The sequence below is a fragment of the Macaca fascicularis genome, chromosome 8 (genome assembly GCF_037993035.2).
Source record: "Macaca fascicularis isolate 582-1 chromosome 8, T2T-MFA8v1.1".
Taxonomy (NCBI): Eukaryota; Metazoa; Chordata; class Mammalia; order Primates; family Cercopithecidae; genus Macaca; species Macaca fascicularis.
In genome coordinates, this window is record NC_088382.1 from 64,667,848 (window position 1) to 64,686,204 (window position 18,357).

Genomic DNA, 18,357 nt, shown 5'->3' on the forward strand with positions numbered 1-18,357 from the left:
GAATTAAGAGTTGAAGAAATATCTCATTACTGTATTTTTCTAAAATCAAATTAAGGCTACCTTAAAGCCCTTATTCTACTAGGTTGCACTAGGTTGGTGGGATATTTCATTTTAGTTACTATGGGACTCACCTTGTTTCACAGAAGATTTCACCTGGTATGGTGGGCCTCAGAATATCTGGTGACAGCTGTCATAGCTTTGAACCACACTGGTTACTGAGATGTACTTATCCAGTGTCAGATGGTTTCTTGCAGATCAATAGCTCTGCTGCCTCCCTGCCATGCTTGGGCAATGGAACTTTGCTGAGGTTGATAGATTTAGTGTTTCGGATCTAACCATTTAAGAAGCACCAATGACTTTTCTTCTTCAGGCCCTACTGCCTCCCTGGGGAACTAGAGGGAGATGGGGAGGGACCTAAAACACTGTCTTGAACAATAATCATGTCTCAGTGTTGAATAACCTTCTCAATTTGTTTTGTTTTTGAAAGGAAAATTTAGGAATGAGATAAAATTTCTATCAATTTCAGTTTTTAGTCCCAAATGCTCCTAAATTGGGAGGACACAAATGAGAAAATGAAAAAAAAAAAAGATAAGATACGTATTAGCATGTTATTAAATTATCCTGCCAATGAAGTTATTGTTCCAACATTTCCAACATTCTTCCATGGATTCTGAGAAATCAAGAGAAGGAAGTCCTTGGAGCAAGTCATTGGAAATAACTCTGGGGAATAAAATCTATTGAATTTCAAAATCATGAGATTTTATAAATAGTACAAAGTTTCCATGAAATGAAGTAGACACCTGTATATGTATATAATGTGATTACATTAAAAAAGTTTTTCTCTTGCTAATTTAGAGGGTTTTTTGTTTTTCCTTTTAGGTTAGTGGTGAAGCCACTACTGAGCTGCGGGTGCTTTATCAGCCTAATCGCTGTGCACTTCTTGAGTCGGCACTGGTTCCTGGTCACACAGTTGTTTTTGATCGTCATGGCAAAATAGCTGATGCATCACCAGCAGGCTATGCAAACCTTTCAAAAGAATTTGTGATTTTTGTCAAGGTAAAATGGGGAAAGTTATTAAAGTTTATATTGCTAAATCCCAACTTTCTTTTGCTCTATTGAGGAAAAATCTTAAATTGAGTCATAATGCAGTAATCAAATCACTTCCCACTAGGTGGCATTGGTGCCTATTTCCATTCTGTTTGCCAGACTTTGAAAGGCAATAGGGATGACAGCTTTAGTAGCAATGACACTCCGAGGGGATTAATATCCTCTAATTGAAGTTGGAGATTAAACTATGAATGTGGGAATTCTTAATAAAAAGTTAAAGAACCTTGCATTTGGAAGTCAAACAAATGTGTATATTGAACTTTTCTAACAATTAGAATTTATACCCTTTGAGTGTTGCATACATTTGATGCTTTCATAATACTTATTTTTTTCTTTATGTGTTTGTGAATCTATCTTAAAATGATATATAAATATAATAGCATTTATGAGGTTTCTTATTTTGTTCCAGCATTTACTGAGAATTTCACCACACCATGAGACTAAATAAACATCAAAAAACACTAACAGATACTATCTGTATTTTAAAGGCAAAGGAAAAGATTTTCAGTGAAAATAATTATCTTAACTAGTATAGCATAGTTATTAAATCAGTATTCGGCTAAAGTCCACTTAGATTTAAAACCTCAAAGATTTTGTAGGTTCATTTCTAGACCATTGCAATAATGCGAATTTCTCAATAAAGCTAGTCACACAAATTCCTGAGTTTTCCATTGCCTATAAAAGTTATATTTACTACACTGTAGTCTATTAAGTGTACAACAGCGTTATGTCTAAAAAATGTACATACCTTAATTTTAAAATATTTTAGTGCCAAAAAATGCTAACGATCATCTGAGCTTTCAGCAAGTTGTAATCTTTTTGCTATTGTGGGGGTCTTGCCTCGATGTTGACAGCTGCTCATGAATCAGGGTGGTGGTTGCTGCAGGTTGGGGTGGCTGTGGCAGTTTCTTAAAACAAGACAACAATGAAGTTTGCCACACTGATTGACTCATTCTTTCAAGAAAGATTTCTCTATAGCGTGCAATGTTGTTTGATAGCATTTTATCCATAGTAGAACTTTTCAAAGTTGGTATCGATTCTCTCAAACTGCTGCTGCTTTATCAACTGAGTTTATTAATAGTCTGAATTATTTGTTGTCATTTTAACAATGTTCACAGTGTCTTCATCAGGAGTTTATTCTGTCTCAACAAATTACATTCTTTGCTCATCCATAAGAAGTAACCCTTCATCTGTTCAAGTTTTATCATGAGATTGCAGCAATTCAGTCACAACTTCAAACTCCACTTCTCATTCTAGTTCCCTTGCTATTTCTACGACATCTGCAGTTATTTCCTTCTCCGAAGTCTTGAACCACTCAAAATCATTCACGAGGTTTCAGATCAAATTCTTTCAAACTCCTGTTAATGTTGGTATTTTGACCTCCTATCCCCATGAATTGTAATTGTTCTTAATGGCATCTAGAATGGTGAATCTTTTCTAAAAGGTATTCAATGTACTTTGCCCAGAGCCATCAGTGAAATCACTCTGTATGGCAGCTATAGTATTAGGAAATGTATTTCTTAAATAATAAGGCTTGAAAGTTGAAATTACTTCTTGATTCATGGGCTACAGAATGGATATTGTGTTAGCAGGCATGAAAATAACATTAATCTCCTTGTACATGTCCATCAGAGCTCTTGGGTGACCAGGTACATTGTCAATGAATAGTTACATTTTGAATTGTTTTTTTCTGAGCAGTAGGTCTCAACAGTGGGCTGAAAATACTCAGTAAACAATGCTATAAATAGATATGTTGTCCTTCAGGCTTTATTTTTCCATTTCTAGAGCACAGGTAGAGTAGATTTAGTACAATTCCGAAGGGCCCTAGGGTTTTTGGAATGATAAATGAGCACTGGCTTCAACTGAAAGTCACCAAATGCATTAGCCCTTAACAAGAGAGTCAACTTATCTTTTGAAGCTTTGAAGCCAGGCAATGAATTCTCCTCTCTAGCTTTGAAAGTCATACATGGCATCTTCTAATAGAAGGTTGTTTTATTTTCACTGAAAATCTGTTGATAATCTCATCAACTATCTTAACTAGATCTTCTGGGTAACTTGCTACAGCTTCTCCATCAGTACTTGCCACCTTGTACTGTTATATTGTGAAAATGGCTTCTTTCCTTAAACTTCATCAACCTCTGCTAGCTTCAGCCTTTTCTCCTGCAGCTTCCTAACCTCTCTCAGCCTTTGTAAAACTGAAGAGAGTTAGGTCCTTGCTCTTGGGGTTTGGCTTTGGCTAAGGGTATATTGTGGTTGGTTTTGGTCTTATTTCGAGGCCACTAAAACTTCCTCCATATCAGCAATAAGACTGTTTAGGTTTCTTATTATTCATGTATTCACTGGAGTGGCATTTCTGATCTGCTTCAAGAACTTTTCCTTTGCATTCACAACGTGGCTACCTTACACAAGAGGCCTAGCTTTAGATCTATCTCAGCTTTTGACAGATCTTCCTCGCTAAGCTCAATCATTTCTAGCTTTTGATTTAAAGCAGGAGATATGTGACTCTTCCTTTCACTTAAACACTTATAGGTCATTATAGGGTTATTGATTAGCCTAATTTCAATACTGTTGTGTCTGGGGGAATAGCGAGGCAAGGGAGAGAGATAGCGGAATGGCTGGTTAGTGGAGCCATTCAAAACACACACAGCATTTGTCGATTAAGTTCACTGTCTTATATGGGCATGGTTTATGCCCCCCAACATAATTACAATGGTTAACGTCAAAGATCACTGATCACTATAACAGATATAATAATAATGAAAAGCTTGAAATATTGTGATAATTACCAAAATGTGGCACAGAGACATGAAGTGAACACATGCTGTTGGAAAAATAGCGCTGATAGACTTGCCTGATGTAGGGTTCTCACAAACCTTCAGTTTCTTAAAAAAAAAAAAAAAGTATCTGTGAAGCGAATAAAGTGAAGCACAATTAAGTGAAGTGCAAGTAAAGAAGGTATGGCTGTACTTACTCTATAATAAACACTTTCTCACATTACTATTTCTCCCAAAACAACATAATTTTAACTCAGACATCTCATGTTATTTAGCTTAAGGTTAAACTTAAAGTTAATGGTTTCATAATACTCAAATGTAAGTATTACATGTATACACACACACGTATATGTCTTTTTGTTGTTGCACATTTAATCTCTCTCTTTTCCCACTTCTGCATATGATACTATAATGTATATTTTGACATATGCCTTTGACCACACCATTTATTATTTTCTTAGCCTAGAAAATTAAAAATTGAACTTAAGGGTTAGAATGTGAAACTTTCAAGGCTCTGGGAACATACTGCCAAATTTATTTCTTCAGATGTCCCAATTTTTACTCCTGTGAAAGTTAAGCCAACTATAAAGTTAGGGTAATACTATCCTCACTTTTGACATCAACCACAGAGTTTGGGGGACACTGAGACCACTATCAAGGCTTGATAATTTACCAGGAGAACTCACAGAACCCATTGAAAATTGTTATACTCAAAGTTACAGTGTATTATAGAGAAAGGATACAGATTAAAATTGGCTAAGCAAAGAGACACATAAGGCAGAGTCTAGGAAAAGCACCAAATATGGAAGGTGCACGGTTCTCTCCCCATGGAGTCAAGACAGAGGTACTTTCTCAGCACTGGTGTGTGACAGTATGCACGGAGTATTGCCAACCAAGGAAGCTTTCCGAGCCTTGGTATTCAGAGTCTTTAATGGGCTTCCATCCTGTAGGGAGTCCATGTGGCTGGTCTCAGTCTCCAGCCTCTGAGGAGGTCACTTGACACTTTCTGACTCAAAGCCCCCTAACCTAAGTCACATTATTAATATCTGGCTGGCCCAAGGTCTGCAGGCAAACAACGACACTCCTATCAGGCATGACACTCCAAGGGTAAATAGATTACCACTCAGAAGCTGAGGCGAAGGTCAGACTTCTCTGGGTAAAGTTAAATTCTTAGTTCCCAACTACTTTCAGCAGTGTAGAAAAACATCCATCTCACTGCCCTCAGTGTCACTGAGTATGGCCCTTAAGGAGAAGAGCTTTGACAATTTTCTAGAGGAATAAACATCCAATTTTAGCTTATTTTTTTTTTGTATTACTAGTGTGGATTACCTTTCCTTATGTTTATTCACCATTTGTATTTTTCTTTTGTGATTTGAGTATTTATCTATTATCAGTTCTTTACTGTGTTAGTGTTTTTCTAATTAACTTTCAAGAGTCTTTTATATATTCCTCTTAAGTTAATGATTACATATGATTTTCTTAAATATATCTTATTTGTATTTGATATCTTTTTACATTCATTCCTATATGCATACATTTAAATATCCATAGAGGGTATTCCGTAATTCAGTTACTCTTATAGCATACTTTTTATTGTGCTTTATTTTAACATTACCATTATTTGTTTAAGGTGATAGTAAATTCCTTAAGAGAAATATTTGTGTTTTGTATCTTTAAAAAATCTCCGTAGCATCTGATGCTGGCCTTTATACTGTCAACAAATGATAACTGAAGTAAATCAACCTCCTTTAGTTTTGTTTACCTTTTCATAGCAGTTAAATTATTTACTTCTTTTGCTCATTTTCAGCCACCAAGCTTCCTGGTCACTGGTCAATTCTAAAGAGAATCGCCCCTATAGCTGTCTCCCTCTAGCAAACACGAGCCTGTTATTGACTGCCTTTCTGTTCTGTTTGTTGCTCTGAAGGGGGTGTTCCTCAACAGTGCTGTGGTTCTACTTGCTACAAGCCTGTGTCAGGCCCTATGTCTACAGCCTGATGGAAGCTGCACTGGAGTGGGAAGCCAGTCTGAAAAATCCTACTGGAAAGTGCATAAAATCAGCTCTGGGATTTGCATGTTTGAAAGTGTGAAAAATGCACAAATGTATCTAAGAATCAAGGATGGCCGATGCGATGGAATGGTAAGCATCTGCTCTTGTTTCTCTCAGCAAATGTTTAAGACATTTGCCAGTTGTAGACATGAGAATAGCACTTTCTGAGTGGGTTTTGGAAATTGAATGTTACATGTGGTGGTCTCCCTTGACTGGTATTTTTAATAAGTGAGGAGAGCAGCCACATGCCTGGTATGATAAGAGAGGAATCCTGACCCTCTAGACAGGGCTTCTGAAATGTAATGTATATACAGATCACGTGGGAATTGTGTTAGGAAGTAGATTCTGATTCAGGAAGGCTGGCGTGGGACCTGAGTGTTTACATTTCTAACAAGCTCTCAGCTGTGGCTACTGAAGCTGGTCCACGAATGATGCTTTGAGAACCAAGGTTCTAGAAAGGCCAGCTCAACAGTGTTTCCTTACTGCTCCTTTTGGTGCCTGAATTTCCACCACTGGAAACCCTGTACTTGACTAAGGAAGCTATTTTAAATTCTAAATATTAGGGGTTTTTCTTTTTGTATTTTTATTTTTAGAGACAGAGTCTCACTCTGTCACACAGGCTGGAGTGTAGTCATGCAATCTTGGCTCACAGCAGCTCAGGTGATCCTCCTGCTTCAGCCTCCTGAGTAGCTGGGACTACAGGCACTTGCCACCATGCCTTGCTAATTTTTGTACTTTTTGTAGTGAGAGGGTCTCGCCATGTTGCCCAGGCTGGTCTCCAACGCCTAGGCTCAAGAGATCCACTGCCTTGGCCTCCCAAAGTGCTGGAATTATAGGCCTAAGACATTGTGCCCAGACAAGGGTTTTTCTTTAACACCTTGAGCCTTAGGAGGGGATGTGGAAGACAACTAACGTAACAGCTTATATATATTCATAATTCTTCTGTGGGGTGAGGAACAAGTAAGAGTGCACATTTAACCTTCCTGTTAATGCTCTCTATCTATTATTGTTTAAAATAGTTTAGTTTAAATTTGGTCTTCTGGATAAATTCTGAGGTCCCCCGTCTCTCTTTTTACCAGTCATGATGTCTAGCCATAAGGGAGAACTTGCATGTGTTTGTTGGGGTATGAGGAGGGAGGACTTCAACCTTTCATGGTTCCCAGGGTCCCTGTCTGTGCTGCAGACTGGTGAGTTTGTGTCAGGTGAGCTGCACTGATGCTTACGATGCAAAGGCGAAGCACATGCACATATACACGTGTAGTTAATATCCCTGATCTACTCACAAGTGCATAATGAGGTAGGTTTTATCACCATTTCACAGAAGATGAAGCCAAGCTTAAGAGACAAACTGTCACGCTTGTAGTCTTTACACTGGTAAGTGGACTAATTGAGATAAAAATGGGTAATATTGTTACTGTGACTAGACTAGTTAGGAGTACGATTTCATCTAATGCTCAGTCACCCCCTAGGATGGGGCGTCCTAGGAGGAACATCAGTAAGTAGGTTTCCTATCCTCAACATTCACAAGGTATACAAGCCTTTCCCTTCTGGGGCTCGTAGGAGTGTTCAGAACCATGAAGTAATGTGTTACTATATAATACATGCTTTAGTGTTTGTGTTTGAGTTTCTGGAGGCACAGGTAAGTGTCACTCCAAAGTTGAAAATGGGTCAGCTTTGAAATGTGTATCTTCCCTGGGTAGCAACCAAAGGGACCTCTCAGTGGTTGCTCACTTTCTATTTAGCTGCCTCATACTCTAGCCTAATGGTGATTTCTTGGTTCTTCACTTTCAGCATGTGTGCCTCTCTCTGACTCTTCCATTTTTTTTTCTCAGTGTACTGGTTATTTTGTTCTTCCCATTGAGTGAACTTCCTCTGTAAGTTTTTAGCAGAACTTTTTTGTCCTACACTTAATATTCATGCTTTTTCTTTTTCTTCCTATTTGTGCTATGGGTGACTCAGCTCTATCTGATGGGGCTGAGGGACTGGAAGAAGTCCTTGGCATTCAATTGAAAGAATCTGGTGATCACAGGAAGTTGGGTGGAGATGTACAGATTAAAACACAGAAGTATTATCCTACCACAAAGAAACTATTGGCATGCTCATTCTTCAGATGCTGAAGCTGAGTGTGAGCCTGGTTAAGTAGCTCACCCAGAGTCCCCAGGTGGCCTTAGAGCTGAGGCTTCATTCAGGTTTGCCCACTTCCTAAGGCCCCGTTATGGAGGACTGAGAATAACAGGATGGAGAAACTGGCTTGCACCCATGAGGAGACCAGAGTCAGGATACATGAGGTAGAGGTGACTCTAAACACAAAACCAAGGTTTTCTTTAGAAATTTCCCAAGAACCAGCCTTGTTGACAGTATGTCAGGTGAGTGAGTGGCTCTGAAATAGGTGGGAGAACACTCTGTGCCGCGCCAGCCTACATTGTGCTGCTTTGCATCAATGTTGGGAGCCCCTTCTGTTTTCCCTTCCTGAAGGGTTTCTCATGATGAAATGCCAGGTTCAGGACTTCCATGTATGCTGGAAGGCAATCATGCTGAGCTGAGCTGAGGCAGGCAATCATGCACTGGAGTTTCAAACCCAAGTATCACTTCTTCTTAGAGATATTTCGCAATTTGAAAAAAAGCCGGAGACATTTGTTCTGTTTGCTTTGGGGAAGAGATAGCCAAAATGGAGAACCCAGTGAAACTGATTGATAAAGGTGAAAGAGCATAAATGAGTTTGTTACACAGAATTTGATATACAGAACATTAAAATAAGAAATATTGGACATAAGGCAGAGATTCCCTAGGCCTTTTGGAGATAAGCACACCATAGCTAGGTTACATGAGGCTTGTCCAGAGGGTTAAGGTCACTCCTCTGAAGCCTCTGAAGGCAACACATGTGTGTAAAGTAGTAGCTAAATGCAAAAGACATTGGTAAGGGGAGCTGTGTAAAGGAGCAAACCAGAAATAATAGGTCCATACATGCTGGGGTGATATTCAAAATGCTGTATTTAACAAGCAGTTTGGTACATTGAAACTCCTAGAGTGCAACCTTCAGGATGAGCAAGGAGCAAGGAGCCTTGAGGGCCCAAGATGTGGATGAGGCATTGGCTGGCCATGCCGTCAGGGCGCCTTGTTTTTGTGCTGGGATCCAGGCCCTGACACCTAACCCTGGCAGTGGGCTGTGACTTCTAGGGGTTCTCCCATTCTAGGGCAACCAGAACATGAGGGAGACACAAAGGGGCTCAGATGATGGCTCTTCATCATCCAATATGAAAATATTGATGCAGGATATTTTCTTGACCCCTTTGCAGGTCTTGCAACAGGGGAGCCTATTTACTTAGCCCACCCTGCTCAACCCCTTATAGGAGGCAGCATGCGAGCAAACAAGTGTGGGCACTGGAGCAAGTGAGTGCAAAAACTGGCCAGCTGCTTTAGCACCAGCAGGAGCAAACTCTTTCAGGCCCCATGGCAGCATCCAGGTGGTAGTGCCTGCAACCCCAAGGTCCCACAAGGGATGTGTTACAATGCTCTGTTAGTTCCACCGTCTGCAGACAGCAGTGTGTTATCAGTTTTGTGGGCCCTTTGTCTCATTGCATAGGGCAGCTAGCTGCCCTCCACCAGTGAGAGCAAAGGGCCAGTGTGACAGCCTTTTTGGGTACCCGCACTTGGTGCATCCTGAGTTTTTGTCCGCTACCCAAGAAGAATGAGGTCACATGGACAAATTGAAGGATGGTGAATGCGGATAATTTTATTGAGCAATGAAAGTGGCTGTCAGCGGAGAGGGGAGCTAGAAAAAAGATGGAAAGGGCAGGTCACTCTACCCTGAAGTTAAGCCAACTCCCTGCCTCATCCAGCCACTGTCTCTGGAGTCAAGTCACCTCTCCCTGATGTCCAGCTGCTTATCCTCTCTACCGACTGAGTCTGGGTCTTTATAGGCACAGGATGGGGAGGTGGGGCAGGTCATAGGTAATTTTGGAAAAGGCAACATTAGACTGGTAAAAAGACATTATTCAGAAAGAACTAATCAGGAGAGAGCCGACACACAAGGATGGAAGTTTTCACTTTGGGCTGTGGGTTTCAGGGTTTTCACCTCGAAGGAGGAGTTTTGCCAGGGGCATTCTCCTGTCTGCCTAGCATTTTAGGAGACCGACTCCTGTCGCTCTCAATATTTCAGTATTTAAAAAATGGGTCTGGCTCTATCAATGTGTATCAGTTCAGCATCAATCCTCAGAATAAGGTGAGGTGAGTGTAATCTTTGAGGATTACAGAGGAAATACTGTTACTATGTTTTTTTATTAATAGACATTTGTAAAAATCTTTAGCTTAAGGTTAAGGTTTTGAAGGTCTTCCTGGCCTATATCATACTATACATCAGTAACTTTCGCCCTTCTGCTTCCTAAACTCAGAGGCTCAGAGGCTCAAACATTCTCTAGAGGTTTCTAGCTTCCTGTTATTTCTGTGAAAAATTCCAATCCTGTTCTTGGGAAAGTTATTGCATTAGAAAGTTATTGCTAAAAGATTTGAAATTTTACACAGGCTATCTATAAAGCCAGAAGCTCTTGAATACTCTGTAAATCATAGGAAAGTGTGGCACTGCTTTGGCCAGTGGTGAATTCCCTGATACTATAACCAGATCCGCAAGACAAAGGGAGGAGGCTGACTGTATTTTTAGTGTCTACTGCATTCCAAGGCTGAGCGAGCTCTCTTAGGTTTGTAGTAATGCCCCTTAACCCTAAGCTCACACAGCAAACAAACAGGAAAGCAAACAGCTACAGCAGGTCTTCACCTAAAACCAACCCATGTAAATGATCTTATGACTTCTTTTGTGTAGTTATTAAAAGATTTGCCAGGGTTGCAGAGTTTCTGTTCTAAATTTAATGCTTGTAAATGCAGGAGACAAAATGTGATTTTTTTTTTTTCACCCATTGCAAGCTTCCCAACTGAGACCCCATAACAAAAAAACAGATTGATAAGAGAAAAGCGTACAAATTCACCTAAATAAGTTCTGTGTAGCTCAGGAGCCTTCAGAAATGATGATCCAAAGACCTAGGGAAAATTTTGTATTTTATAGACACTTAAGTGTGATTGGAGAACCAAAGGGTGTGATCTAGTGGTAACGAACTGTGGGGAACTTAGTAAGGCCTGTCTGTCCAGATTTTTCTTGGAGTCACTGTGAGGTTTTTCTTTTCTCCAGGTATAAAGTAAGACAGCTGTCACATGAAGGTCTTTAGGGGAAACAAGGAGAGGGAAGGTCAGAGAAGTGCCCTTTCCAGGTTTTGGGTGTGGTTCCTGGGAGAAGCAGCAAGAGGAATTCTAGTTTCTGTGGCCTGCACCAGGGGAGAGAGGGGAGAGGGAATTTCAGTTTCTATGGCCCGCTTCTGGAGAAAGTGGGCTGGAGAGGGTCAGGGAGACCTTCCTGCTTCCACAGTTTTCTCATTTCCTTCAGCTTAAAATACTCACTGTGCCAAGCTGCCATATTTAAGGCTAGTGTTTCCTGCATTCCATTATAAGTATCAGGCCTGGTGCAGAGCCATGGTGTCTTAGCTCTTCATTGGGATCTGCCCCTTGAGTGTGGCTTCTCACACATGCTGTCACTGAACATCAGGGTTCTCCTGTGGGTTGCCAGTTGTTTTGTGCATTAACAACATGTTATTAGCAGAGGCCTCAGGGAGCACTCTGAGGCTACCTCCTGATGGTGTCTGCCACTCAGACAACATTGATTTTTAACCTTTACTCTGGTACTTTTATAGAGAAGAGCCTCCACAGAAAACCCCTCATTTATGTTTTATTTCTGCTACTTCCATTGTAGTGTTTTCTTTGACTTAATGACTCATTGATTTCGTTGTCTTACTTTAAAATTCTCCATCTGAAATTTTGGTAGTGAGTCATTTTACTCAAAATGCCTGTGCTTCCTTGTTCTTAAGAAATAGTGTTGATACATAACAATGAAGCATATTATTTTTCACTTTCATTATATCTGACTAGGAATCACTAGACTGGAATGACATTACCCTTGAAAACAGAATGGAAACAGTCCTCTTAATTACCCTAGTTTGTGTATGTTTAGAGGCTATGGTAAGGCATGCTTATAATTTCCAAAGGGATTTAAGATGCATTCAAAGGTAAATGGTAATGCATGGTCATATTGCTATACCTTAAAAACCCAACAGTGCCTCAGTGCTGGTAGCTACTCAAGAAATGCTTTTTTTTTTGTACTAAATTGAATTGAATAAAAACATTAATGGTCCCAACATGTCTGCTGTTGTAAATTTGGAAACATTTTTATAGGCAAATACATTTAAATCAAGTGACATTGATCCTGTAACAAATATTTCTATTTCTGTTACCATGAAGTTTTTATCCTGTATGAGTAAATCACCTTAATAGATTTGATGTAATCGAAATTCAGGTTAGCAACAAACAGCATGCAGTTCACTAGGGACATTTGTAAGGGTGTTAATTTAAAGAAGAAAAATAAACTTCAGAATAATATGGGTGGAACTCACTAAGCATGAGTACAAAGGAAAAAAAGATGTAGGAATTGTAGGAAAAATAAGCTCAAATGTGATCACCGTATCCAAGATACACACACAGACATACCCCACACTGGCAGGATGCTTGTCTATGGGCAAGAGTTTAGTTTGCAGAAACTAAGAAAGATTCTCTCATTGTGGATTTGTCTAATTTTTTCCTCTTCATTCAAAATACATTCTATGCATGCAAATAATTTAAAAATGAAAGGTAATTCATATTTATAAGAAGTTGAAATATAAAAAACACATGAAAGCATATAGATGGAGTTAGGTTTACATGGTGCTATACCAGTGGGTTGAAAAGTATAAAATTCAGTGAAAGTCTTAGTTTTATGTAAAAATTGTAAATCATGTTTTACCTAATCAAAAAATTTTAAAAACCTGATGTGAATAAAATTGTGTTTACTTCCATAGCTACATGCAAAATAAGTCATTTGAATTTTCTAAAAAATGGTCTTACATTTCACTATTACTGAAACTGCCTTTGCAAAAATTATGTTAATGGGAAAAATCTGACACAGGAAAATTATGGCAGTGAAAGAAATTTGATCTAACAGACTCTATCTTGCTTCTAACCTGCAAGCTGTCCTCCTCTGTGTCCTGGGTTCAGGTGATTCTCTGCCTCAGCTTCCCAAGTAGCTGGGATTACAGATGTCCACCACCACGCCCAGCTAATTTTTGTATTTTTAGTAGAGATGGGGATTCACCACGTTGGCCAGGGTGGTCTCAAACTGCTGAACTCAGGTGATCCACCCGCCTTGGCCTTCCAAAGTGCTGGGATTACACGTGTGAGCCACTACACCCAGCCTGTAGTTTAACTTAGAAACAAAGATAATAACAGTGCCTCTCTGTAACAAACTCCTTCCTTCTTTAGGCACCAGACAGACTTGGTAAAACTAACAAATTAGCCACAAGATAAAAAATTATGGCTCAGGAGTCATGTAGCCAGACTCCTGACCTTTCCAGTTGCTCCTATGGATAACATCACTATTGTGAAATCTAAGATTGGAGTTTGGGGTGTTTTTTAGACCCTGCATTCTGATGGACCAGCTGGTGCCACCCAGACTAGTAAACTGGTTCAACTAGTTATATGCACCCACCCAGGAACTGAAGACAGCAAGAAGACAGCTTCAACTCCCTATGATTTCATTCCTGACCCAACTAGTCAGCATTCCCCACTCTCTAGCCTCGTGCCTGCCAAACTGTCTTGAAAAACCCTGGCCTCCAAATTTTGGGGGAGGTTAATCTGAGTAATAATAAAACTCCAGTCTCCCATTTAGCCTGCTCTGCATGTGTTGAACGCATTCTCTGTTGCAATTCCTCCATCTTCATAAACTAGCTCTATCTGGGCAGCTGGCAAGATGAACTTGTCAGTGGTTACATTGTTGTAGATCACAGTCTATGTATTTAATCTTTACAGCAGATACAGAGATTTGAAGAAAATACAGTGGGCCTTAACGACAGCAACAAAGATTGCTCTTATTAGGGGAAAATAGGCTTTAAGAAAGGAATAAATTGTTGAGTGATTCATCTTGGAAAAGAGGAGGCATAATAATACTCCAGTGTATAGAATGTATACTACTAGGATGCGGGCACCACAGTGGGGAGAGTTTTGTTTGCTTTGTTTATTTAAATATCCCAAACTGTACAGCAAGAACTGATATTTGATACGTGCTTAACAAATATTAAGTATGAGAAGTTAAAATATCACTTGAGTGATGGTAACTAGGAGTTGTTCTACTGCAAAGGAGCCAAATAGAGGGAAACGGGCATTAGATGTTATGGTAGCTTGCAGTGGTGTGAGCATGCATCAGATATTCTAACCTGGCTTTGTCTAGCTGCTGTTTGCTGCAGATGTGTAGGAAGGCACACCTTTTGCATTCAGAACTCACGTTTTGTTTCCTATCTACATCTCTTTAATCAGTTTGTATTTGGGTTAGGGATGAAGCAGAGATTTTTAAATGAAAGCAGGAAAAAGGAAACAAAGGAAACTAAAGGTTTATTTTGAAATGTAGTTATATTCCATTTTACTTTTATTATTTTCACTAATTATACTTAGTGGAGGTTACAAATACCATTTCTTCAGGTGCCGTTAGAGGGGACAGGACAAATACGCATGCAACACTGATCTGGAGAACAATAGTTAATTGGTAATCCTTTCCAAGTTGTGGTTCAAGTGTTTCTGCGAACGCTCGGGAGAGGCAGGTTGATTTGAGCAGAGTGGGTGAGTAAGAGAAGTTTCCTGGAATGGTGAATTTTAGGGGGAGAGAATAATTCCACTTTTCTTTATCAAAGAGAGGAGAGGACATTACATGAACAAATTATGAGATTAGAAATTAGTAAAAAGAAATTTAGAGTTAACAGATACTGAGTTTCTACTGAAAGGCAGAAACTGCTTGTCACTAGTGCTACAGTAGATATACTAAGACATGCTCCCCGCTCTCAGGAAATTTGTGATTTAAAAGGGGGAAAAGAAGAACATAAATAGACAAATACACCATAGTGTGCCAAGTGCAATACCAGGAGTAAGTACCAAGTTCAGTGTTGGTTTGGAAAAAGATATGTCTGAGAAAGAATTTTCTGTTGTGTGAGTCATGAGCAATTGCTTGAGATCTTTAATGTAAAATGACGTTGATTTTTAATATGTTATCTGTTCTAAGTTTGGGGAGATAGTGGTTTGGGAATAATATTCAAGTTCATAAATCTGGCCTCACTGTAGAAGATGCGCTAGTTTATTGAGAACCAGAAGTTTGGAAGAATAACTATGAGATTACTATAATGAAACACAGTTTGACTGAAAAGCCTATAATTTATCTAAAGTGCACTAGTACTTCTAGTGTGTTCCAGTGTGCTTAGTTCGACTGATGGATTTTTTTTTTTTTCTGTCAGAATATGCTTGTATATCTTGGTTTCTATCTAGTTGAAAGATTAGTCCTTTACAGGCCAATAGTAATGTTTTATTTTTTTAATTATTTATTCTTTTTTTCTCCTTTCCCTCATCCTTGTTTGATATCTTGGCACAAAGACTTAAAAAAAAAAGTCATGGAAAAAGGCCACAGGACATAGACCGTTCTTTAGGTCCACACTAGTCTTTACTGAAGTGTGGCTGATTTAGTTTGTCCCTGAACTTGGGTATACCAATTGTGTTTAATTTCAAATATGACTGATAATCAGAGCATTTTGGGCAACATAGGGCTTGAGGGTCTTGCATAACCTCTGGTCTTAATGGTCCTAACTTAATGGGCAGCTTGTAGCAAATCCAGCTCTCTCCCAGATTTCTAGTCCTCTCAATAATTGAGTCTGCCATGAAGGCATGGGATAACTTCTAGATCCCCTGATGTCTCCATGTGAGCTGCGGAGAAACTAGGAAGCTGCATCAGTGTTACTTTCTCAGACTCCTTCCTTGAACATTTCTAATCCACCTTCTGGATGTTCCCATTGTGCTCTAGTACTATGCTAAACACTGGGATGCTCTAAGTGGAGTGTGTAAGTTTCCTGGGATAACCCCTCAGCTGTTGAGATTCTCTTCCAAAATATATGGATGATTCTAATGCCCCTTATTTCTTTGTTACACCAAGAATCAACTTCAAGTGGAGTTGATGTAAGAAATCCATGTCTCTCTTCTAGCCATTTATCCCAGGCCCCTCCTCTCAGAACTGGATGCACCTCTCTTCTTGTGGGGTAGCAGTTTTCTCTATGTAATATATGGTATCTACCTTTTCAGTGGCTTCATCATTTAAACTCTCAGGTGTCCAGTCCTCCAGGTTCTAGGAATATTAAGTTCAATTTTGGAATTTCTTTTATCAACCATTTTCTCTCTCAATAAAGCTTGCTTTTACAAATAAAAAGCACCTTTTAAAATCTTAATTTACTGCAGATTTGTTAAAACCCTTTCATTTGGAAGCTCAAAGCTGAGCAAAGATTTTTTAGCTCTAGGCTGGATTCTACTTACACCAACACAATGAGTATTGTTGATTTAGTGGGTAAGAGAGCCTTGGAAGAATTAGCAATGAAAATATATTAGTTAAAGAATTCACAAATATTATCTTTACTTGAGTTAGTGATTGTAGAGATCTAGGAATGAGGTGATGGGGCCTACAGTCTGGGAATTAATGACAAAAGTGGAGAGTTTGAGTCAAATTTGATAGATCATGTGAATTACTGAATATTAATGGCTGATTGAATATTGGTGATGAGATAAAAAGACTGTCAGTAAACTATGAATAGAGGGGAACTTTCTCAACTTGATTAAGAATACCTACAAACGGACATGGATGCAGCTGGAAACCATCATTCTCAGCAAACTATCGCAAGAACGGAAAACCAAACACCACATGTTCTCACTCATAGGTGGGAATTGAACAGTGAGATCACTTGGACTCGGGAAGGGGAACATCACACACCGGGGCCTATTATGGGGAGGGGGGGTGGTGGCATTGGGAGTTATACCTGATGTAAATGACGAGTTGATGGGTGCTGACGAGTTGATGGGTACAGCACACCAACATGGCACAAATATACATATGTAACAAACTTGCACGTTGTGTACATGTACCCTAGAACTTAAAGTATAATTAAAAAAAAAAAGAATACCTACAAAAAACTTGCAACTAATATTATACTTAATAGTGAGAAACTGGATGCTTTTTCTTTAAGATCAGGAACAAAGCAAGGACATCTCTCACCACTCCAATATTATATAGAAAGTCTTAGCTAATCAATAAGACAGAAAAAGGAAACAAAATGTATACAGATTGGAAAGGAAGAAATAAAACTGTCTTGGCTCACAGATGATATTAGTTTTTATGTAGGTAATCCCAAAGAATCAACAAAAAAATTTCAGAATCAGTAAGTGTTTATAGTGAGGTTGCAATGTATGAGGCTAATATACAAATTTTAATTGCTTTCCTATATACTAGCAATGAACAATTGGAATTTAAAATTAAAAACATAATGCCAGTCATATTAGTACAAAAATGTATAAATCTAACAAAATATATTCTGGATCTCTATGTGGAAAACTAGAATGCTGATGAAAGAAATCAAAGAAAATTTAAATAAATGGACAGATGTTCCTCGTTTATATACTGGAAGACTCAAGGTTGTTGTCAGTTCTTACCAACTTGATCGATAGATTCAATACAATTCTGGTCAAAATTCCAGCAAGCTATTTTGTGGCTATCTATAAGCTGGTCCTGAGTTTCTATGGAAAGGCAACAGACCCAGAATAGCCAACGTAATACTGAAGAAGAACAAAGTTAGAAGACTGAAACTACCTAAATTTATGATTTACTATAAAGCTACAGAAATCAAGACAGTGTGGTATTGATGAAAGAAAAGGCACAGAGATCAGTGGAGCAGAATGGAGAGCCTAGAAATAGACCCACACAAATACAGTGAAGTGATCTTTGACAAAGGAGCAAAGGTAACTCGATGGAGAAAGGGTAGACTTTTCAACAAATGGTGCTGGAACAATTGGATGTCCATATGCCTACAAATGAATCTAGACCCAGAGCTTAAACATGTCCATGAATGTTTATAGCAGCTTTTTTCATAATCACCCCAAACTGGAAACAACCAAGATGTCCTTCAGTAGGTGAATCTATAAATTTTGGTGCATTTATACAATGGAATATTATTCATCAGTAAAAAGAAATAAGCCATGAAAAGACATTAAGGAAACTTAATTGCATATTACTAAGTGTAAGAAGCCAGTATGATGAGGTTACATATTACCCCATTCTAATTATAGGACATTCTGGAAAATGCAAAGCTATAATAGACACAGTAAAATGATCAGTGTTTGCTAGGGATTTGAGGGAAGTATGGAAAGGATAAATAGATGAAGCATAGAGAATCTTTAGGGCAGTACAATTATTCTGTATGCTATTGTAGTAACGGATACAAGACA

The 18,357-nt window shown here is 38.9% G+C and overlaps 1 protein-coding gene across 1 annotated transcript in view; it reads left to right on the forward strand.

Annotated features, from left to right (window-relative positions):
- Positions 1 to 18,357, forward strand: part of RP1 (RP1 axonemal microtubule associated) — a 322,165-nt gene that overhangs the window by 143,544 nt on the left and 160,264 nt on the right. Inside the window, exons 14-15 of the mRNA XM_073998827.1 lie at positions 880 to 1,056; positions 5,806 to 6,018. Of these exons, the coding sequence (XP_073854928.1) occupies positions 880 to 1,056; positions 5,806 to 6,018 (390 nt within the window). The remainder of the gene's footprint in view (positions 1 to 879; positions 1,057 to 5,805; positions 6,019 to 18,357) is intronic.